The 8066-nt window shown below is 32.7% G+C and overlaps 1 protein-coding gene across 1 annotated transcript in view; it reads left to right on the top strand.

Annotated features, from left to right (window-relative positions):
• The window catches only part of LOC126809687 (uncharacterized), a 34570-nt gene extending 26846 nt beyond the window's left edge, over positions 1-7724 (top strand). Inside the window, exons 30-40 of the mRNA XM_056098958.1 lie at positions 383-470; positions 715-746; positions 1200-1340; positions 2107-2197; positions 2333-2412; positions 2674-2778; positions 3395-3535; positions 4149-4239; positions 5671-5783; positions 6424-6486; positions 7432-7724. Of these exons, the coding sequence (XP_055954933.1) occupies positions 383-470; positions 715-746; positions 1200-1340; positions 2107-2197; positions 2333-2412; positions 2674-2778; positions 3395-3535; positions 4149-4239; positions 5671-5783; positions 6424-6486; positions 7432-7542 (1056 nt within the window). The 3' untranslated portion in view covers positions 7543-7724. The remainder of the gene's footprint in view (positions 1-382; positions 471-714; positions 747-1199; positions 1341-2106; positions 2198-2332; positions 2413-2673; positions 2779-3394; positions 3536-4148; positions 4240-5670; positions 5784-6423; positions 6487-7431) is intronic.
• Positions 7725-8066: the final 342 nt, after the last annotated feature.

Here is an 8066-nt window from a genome sequence, read left to right on the forward strand (position 1 = left end):
GACCAAAATGACCTTAGACGTCTCATTAGGAGTATGCCACGTCGGATCAATGCTTGTTTGGCAAACAGAGGAGGATTTACCCGTTACTGACTTGGTTGTGATGCTGTGGTAACTTTGCTGTTTGACCCCGGGTATCATTTTACCCTTATAATGGTCAGTCTGTGCCTTACTTAGTCTAACGATCATTTGGAATAAATCGATGAATGTGAACTTCATTTCATTTTGTCATTTGTTTCTTCGTCAGTTTCATTAGGTGACTTTAATAACACTTAAAAATCAAATATCCCCTACTTTTTTTGAATCGTATATTTTAAATTTAGTAATAAAAAACTGGATGTGACACTTTTAAATGAAGCTTTTTAACAAGTTCAGTTTCTTTCAGTGTTTGGGCTTTGCTCCTGAATTGGTAAAAGTTATATCGTCAGGTTTAGATCCAAAAGAAGCCTGCACTAAGATAAAACTTTGTGATGGTGTGTAAAATTTAATTTTGGTTAATATTTTTGATACAGCTTCCACAACTTTGTTCAAATAATCTGATGGAAGTACAGTTCTGTTTAATTTTGTTATTGAACAGTTCTAATTGAAATACTGTGACAAGAGACACCAGGCATATTGCAATTATTTAATTATCATATTAGGTGACTTGAATTCCATTTTTTTGCCACAGATGACCAATGTCATTAAAAGATTATATCATGTTTTTTTTTATTTCAGGTCAAACAAACATACATAATGTACAAAAAAAGGTAAAGTATGTACAAATTGTATAAAACACCCTTCTCATCATGGGTTAATGACTGTGATGCTTATAGAGCTGTGTGTCTGTATATCTCTGCAATTACAAGATCCCTAGGCCATTGAAATTCAGTTCATGACCTTCAGCAAATAGACTGTTCATTGCCAATGTAATCTTAATTATAAGATATTTTTATATATTATAAACCCCATTAATTTCCTTTTACATTGTATATAAATGATCAAATATTTATAGATTGCAAAAGTGCAGAAACAGATATGTTTTAATGAATAAAACTGTTTATTTCCGTTATTATCCTAGTTCCATGCAACTATCTGAAGCTACGTAATACTTTTTCATACATATACCAACTTTTAGTTTTCACATAGGGTTGGCCATAAGTCTCCAAATTCTAAACTGGTTCATTTATTATAGGTATCTAGATATTAACCATATATTTCAGGTTGGAAATGCTGGTTGTGAATTCTGTGAATTATTGGTGAAACAAGTTGACCAAATTTTACAAAGTAATACATCAGTACCAGCTATCAACGCTACCTTAGATAAAATCTGCAATTCTTTACCTCCTACTTTTAAAGCTCTGGTAAGTTCCTTCATGTCTTCTTTTATGTCTTCTATGTGCAATCAATACAATATTTGGATCAATGCATTTTAGTATATACATATATTGACAAGTTTACCAGACTATAAAAGTAATTAGCCTATAGATAAAGTTGTGATTAAATTTATACATCTATCTTTTCGGATGAGGTGGTTGAATTGTCTAATTGAGTCAAGTAGCGTGGTTTTGATCTCAAGTTTGTATATGACAAGGAATAGGCCTCATGTTTCATCAAACCACTGAAGACATCCTATTTACAAGCAAATTATTGAAATAAAATTGTATGATATGTTAGTCCCGAAGTGACCTAGTTTGTGTCAAGTGGATGTTACACTATACCTTTCCACTTCTTTTCCCCCCTATAGTAAATCAATATCTAACAATATTTCAAGCCAATTTAATCGTAGTAAAGAAACAACACTTCATCAAACTATTTGACGCTTTGTAGATTAGTGAATCCTCTGCAAATAGATCACAGCATTCAAGCATTAACCAGTTTTAAATCTTAACAGAAATAACACCTCTTGCTTTCTGTGTTAACACATTCGTCTTCATGATGTCCAAGGTATAAATTCCAAATGTGGAAAATGCTGATTTGACTCGACCATTGAGTTAACGCAGATTTCTTTTTTTTTTTAAATCTCTGATTTGTTTTATTTAAATCTCTGATTTGTTTTATTTAAATCTCTGATTTGTTTTACAGATAGTATGAATTAATAGAATTATTTTATTTCCCAATTTAATTTAGTGTGAAAGCTATGCCCCAGCTTTAGCAAAAGCACTAGAGAATGGTTTTGATCCTGTTAAAGCTTGTTCGGATATTCGTGTATGTCTTGATGGTATGTATTATGGTAATCATGTTATAAAAATACAGCATAATATAATACCTGTATAAAATTAACTAGGAATTCTACTTCCCAGGATGTTATTACTAAGAACAAAAGATAAGATAGCTCTGATCTTTTTATTTCAAGATTCTGAAAAGAGAGAAAATGAATGGAAGTATGCTGTCTGTGATGTCTGCCATTCCGAAATGAAAATTATATTCCCAGAGGTATTTTATGTTTTATTTAGGCATAAACTATATAATTAAGACCTGTTTCCTTACATAGAACAGTAAAATTACCTTATTCCAGGAATTACTGCTATTCAAGCTAGACATTAGTTTTTGGAAGTTTAAATTCAAATGAAAAAGATATATTAAGTAGTGCCAATATCAGATATGTTGTGATTCTGGAAGTTTATTTTTAAGTGTAGGCTGGCTAGCTGTGTATGAGGAATGTGTTATCCATATTATTCATGTTTTATGTTAAAGGATTATAAGAAATGGTGCCTACCTGCATGTGATGTTCTAAAGAATGATAATACACCCATAAAAGTTGTGTCACATGTTGCTGACAATGCTGTTCGAAGAGTTGAGGTAAATGAATTATCATAAAACTTCAAGAATCTATGGAATTCCCATGATTCTGTACATAGCGTTTACATATTGAGTTAATTTGTTATGTTCATCATCCACTCAAGACATTAATATAATACTGTCTGACACCATAGTATATTAATTCTTTGAACTTTAATAAAGCAGGAGCATATTACCTATGAGACAGGTCGACAACATTACTTTTGGTTGATATTAATATAATAATATCTGACACCGGAATATATTATTTCTTTGAATTGGTTTCAATTTCTTGTGTATAGTAACTGTACTAAAGGCAGGAGCACATTACGTATGGGACAGGTTGACCACATTAATTTCGGTCAATATTGCAACCTGATCTTTAACCTATGTTACTGAACACCTGAACTATAATTGATTTCTATCCATGAACATCATGATCAAGATGGTATCTAATGTACAATTTAAATAATGAAATTATTCGCCATCAGTTGCATTGAGACTTTAAACATGGATCTCTGGATATAATCCATCCCTTAACCCAAAATTATTTGAATAAAATTATTGCACTTGGATCTCACTGGTATTATTTTGGATTCTTGTTCTCATGCCTTATAATATGGTTATTTTTTTAAAGGAAAAAGGTGTTGGTTGTGAATTGTGTAAATTGATCGTTCAGGAAGTCGATACCTATTTAGAACAAAATCGTTCTGAGGCTGCTGTTAATGCTACTTTATATAAAGTGTGCGATAGTCTACCTGCTGCTTTCAAAACTCTGGTTTGTATTTAGAATAAAAAGAGCAAGATTGCATTTTCTATATGCCCACAAATTCATATTGCCATCACCCCAAACTGTCTGTCCAGCCATCTCCTTGTTATCGCTTTAGAGGTGAGAGTTTTCTTTTTATGTTTGCTGGACTACTCATGGACAAGAACTCTTACCAGATGCATAAGGGGCATTAACTACTTGCAGCGTTATAGTGCTCGTTGTCTATGGATTGTTCTTGAGACTTTTATTGGTAATTTCTTGGGATTTTTTGACAAGTCATAAGGATGGAATTCAGAGTTTCCCAACAGTTGCTTTGAGATTTGTAATCAGTCAGAATTTTGGAAATTATGTTCTTTTAAACTTGCTAGGATTCTGTAGAAATGCTTTTTAAAACTTCAAGAAATTAAAATGATGACCACCTTTATATTTCGGATGATTAAACTCCTGATTACCTCTTTTTTAATTCTTAAATATTAATTGTAATAGTTTTAACCACAGTCTACAATGTAACTTAAAGTCTTCAAGTTTAGCTCAGGACCTCTGCTTCGTTTAATTGAAGATAAAATAAAGTATTACAAAACACTTGTGTAGATCTATTAATGTTATATTGTTTTATTTCTAGTGTTTGGGATATATACCTACTTTAGAAAAAGCTTTACGCAATGGTTTAGATCCTCTTCAAGCATGTACAGAAATTCACGTCTGCACAAACAGTCAGTAATTTGATAATTTATATATACTGAGACACAATGAAAACTTACCACTGATTTGACTGGAAGAGCTGAAATGCAATTTTTGGCAAGGTTGTAGACACAAGATAATCAACCAATAACAACTGTACATTGAATACTAGGCACAGGGGGTAAAAATCAAAAGTCAGTAATGCATTGCAACTGGTTGAAGAGAAGTATCTTTGCTATCGTGGTGACGTGGTGATGTTGTCACATTCCTATTTGAAAGACTAGAGTGTTTCTCTTAAACAAGATATACAATCATTTGGTTGTTAAAGTGGTGTGCTTTCATTGCATCTCAGGGATAAATATATTATTCAAATTTAATGAAGTGTAAAGTGTATGTAGATTAGATTACACCATATCAGAGCTGTTATATCAGTGATTACACAATATCAGAGCTGTTCTATCAGTGATTATGATTACACCGTATCAGAGCTGTTCTATTGGTGATTACACCATAAAAGAGTTGTTCTATCAGTGATTACACATCAGAGCTGTTTTATCGATGGTTACACCATATCAGAGCTGTTCTATTGGTGATGACATGATATAAGAACTGTTCTATCAAAGAGTACACCATATAAGAGCTGTTCTATTGGTGATTACTCCATATAAGAACTGTTTTATCAGTGATTACACCATATCAGAGCTGTTCTATTGATGATTACACCATATCAGTGCTGTTCTATCGGTGATTACACAATATCAGAGCTGGTCTATCGATGATTACACCATTTAATTCTATCAGTGATTTGGTAGTTTTAGTGAGCTGACACAGTTACCAGTCAGTCATATAATTAATAATGGCTACAATAGCAAGGGTACCTTGATAGTAATCTGATAGCAGTAGAGATCTTTCTGAAATTCAACTTGATTAACTCTTTTTATTTGTGAGTAATACCAGGCCCGGCGGAGTGGGGGGGCTAAGGGGGGCTAAAGCCCCCCCCCCCCCCCCAATAATTTGGCTGCAAGTACTCTTTTCTCCAGGTTATTACTGCCTCTGGACCCTTGCCAATAAGGACCTAGGATGGAAACCCCTCCCCAAATCAAGAATTGCTTCCGCAATTGAAAAGAATGTTTGGTTTATTTAAAATCTGTGTCTAATAGACTGTGCAGCACTAACTGTCCAATACAATAAAAATAGAACAATCTAAATGTGAAATATAATGGCAAAAACCCTTCACATTTACATAAAATAATATAATTATTAAGGACAAAATGTCAAGATGCAAACAAAATGATCAGCTAGCCTACATGAATCTGTCAATGGATATCACCTCCATAATAGCTGAGAAGGTTGACAAAGGTTGCAGAAAGAGTAAGCAAACCTGCTTTTTATGTGACACCCATTGCTACTTGTAGCCATGAGTTTATGGAAGAAATAGTGCCCTAATTAATAATTTGTTGCAGGTACAATGAGTCGAATAGTGAGGAGTACAGAAGGATTTTCTTTTGGTGAAGTCAAATGTGATTTATGTAGAGACATCATGAGATCTTTAGATACAGATGTATTTAAAGATGAGGTATAGGAATATATATTATTATTCATATTTAAAATACAGATGTGACGTCATCCTTTGATGTTGGCGTACCATTATTTCCAATAATGTACAGGCAACTTGCCTATTGTACATTATCTATACTAGATGAAATATTGAACTCGCATGACATATTTCATTGAAAAGCACGTGCGGGATAGTGTCTGTATTTTAAGTTGTTTAATGGTCTTGAGCTAAAGACATTGCGTAATATATTGAAACAACAATCGGCTAACGCCTCGGGCAGTATCAATATATTACTTAATGTCTCCCTCTCGACCATTAAACCATACATACAGTATCTTCACATTAACATTTGCTAATCAACTTGCCAAATGGAAACTGGAATTTAAAGTTAAAAGTGCTTTCTCAATGATTTTTGATCAATCTAAGTCAAAGAGAATAATAAACTTTATTTTGAAAATTAAATTTCTCCAAATCATGTAGCCATTCAAAATGTTCATCCAACAAACAAGTGTATCCGTGTGACAAATTTTGTATCATTTATCCCTTGAGAAAAATTATCATACAACAGATTTCATCAAAGTATGTTCTTAGTTTGATACTTGAACACTAAATTTAAATGCCCAGTGAAAGCTTATGAAATAAATAACTTATTCTTCAGGCGACAGTAAAACAAGGTATTGATAATATATGTGATCGTTTACCACAACCAGCTAAAGATCAGGTCAGTGATGCATTTTTCAGAAAATTTCAGTTTGGCCAGTTTTCTGGCTCAATATCCAAGTCTAGATTGTTGATGATTATGGGTTTGTTATGTGAATAAATGTCTAAATAATAATATATATAACATTTAAAGCCATATGAATGTTCTGCAGTAGGCAAACTTAACCTTACATGAACCCTGGTTACCACTTTCCATTTACAGAGTATAGCTCATGTCATCAATCAATATTGCTAAATACATCCATTGGAATTTGTGTTTTATCCTCTCGTTAGATTTGATTGTGGTTGAGTTTTACTTTAATGAATATTTCAAGTGTATTGAAGACTGCAGTACTATCGGACTTCTTTCCTTGTTGTGTTTGTTTTCTTCGTGATCGTAATAACACTACAGAATAAATGGTTGATACAACTTTATTGTTAAGCTGTAATGGCTGTGAAGGTGCCTCGTTCTCAATTATAATAGCTGCTTGGAATATCTAGGTGAGCTCTGCCCAGTCTCGCTCAACACCCTCTTTTATAACCCCCTAATTTCTGCACGTTCTTGCTATTATCTGATGACATGGTGGAGCTGGCAAGAAACTTCATTATCTCTTTGATCATGTAACGTGGTAGATTAATAAGTTTTTTGTATGTAATATTGAAAATACTGGACAAATCAATATGATATGTGTTATGATGAGGAAGAAACAAATGAACAAATACAGGGTAATAGAGATTGACTGGACCTAGTTGTTGGTGACCATTGTATCATGGTTTCTTGATACCAAACGTCAACTTTTCAAATCAAAATCTCAACTATTACTCCGTTAGGTGGGGACAGATACAGATTCTCTTTCTAGAGCACCTTATACCACTTCTTGTTTAGATGGGAAGATTACACATATAACTAGGTACCTTTGTATTTATAATTGTTTCTTCTAATTCAGGATTTTTTTTTCTTTTTAAGTGTCGAAATGAAGTCGATCCAAACTGGAAGAAATTCTGGAATAATCTTGTAAATGTTGTGGCATCCCCTGACCATGTGTGTGATCTTCTTACCTTGTGCAAAAAATCATAACTCATAATAACATGATACATTTATTAAGATTACCTTGTGTATTAGACTATAGTACTAAAATCACTAACATTGTTTTGTAGAATGATGAATATATTTCTGGATTGAGCTTATAATAATATTAAGTATATTCTATGTTGAGTGATGCTTGTTTGTTATTTCAACTAATAAAGAATTACATTCATGATCTGATTTAGTTTACTCAATTAATTACATAATTATTCAATAATAAAAACACTCGAAATGAGAATATTTATAAAATGTTATAATGGAATTATTGGAATAAATACATGTCACGTGTCCGTATACAATTTCTTGTGTATACTGATGTATACTCTGAATGTCAGAGTTTTGAAAAGTTTTTTGTGCGCCCATATTTTCAGGTGGACTTATATTACCTCTAGAGGGACCACAAGCTAAAAACATGATTTTTCGTACAATCAGGGGCCGTATTCCAGGAAGTTAGGATCTGATATGTGCAAATATCAAAAGGAACCAAGTTCTTTGGGTTATAAACATACCTTTCA

Source organism: Patella vulgata, chromosome 2 (assembly GCF_932274485.2).
Source record: "Patella vulgata chromosome 2, xgPatVulg1.2, whole genome shotgun sequence".
NCBI lineage: Eukaryota > Metazoa > Mollusca > Gastropoda > Patellidae > Patella > Patella vulgata.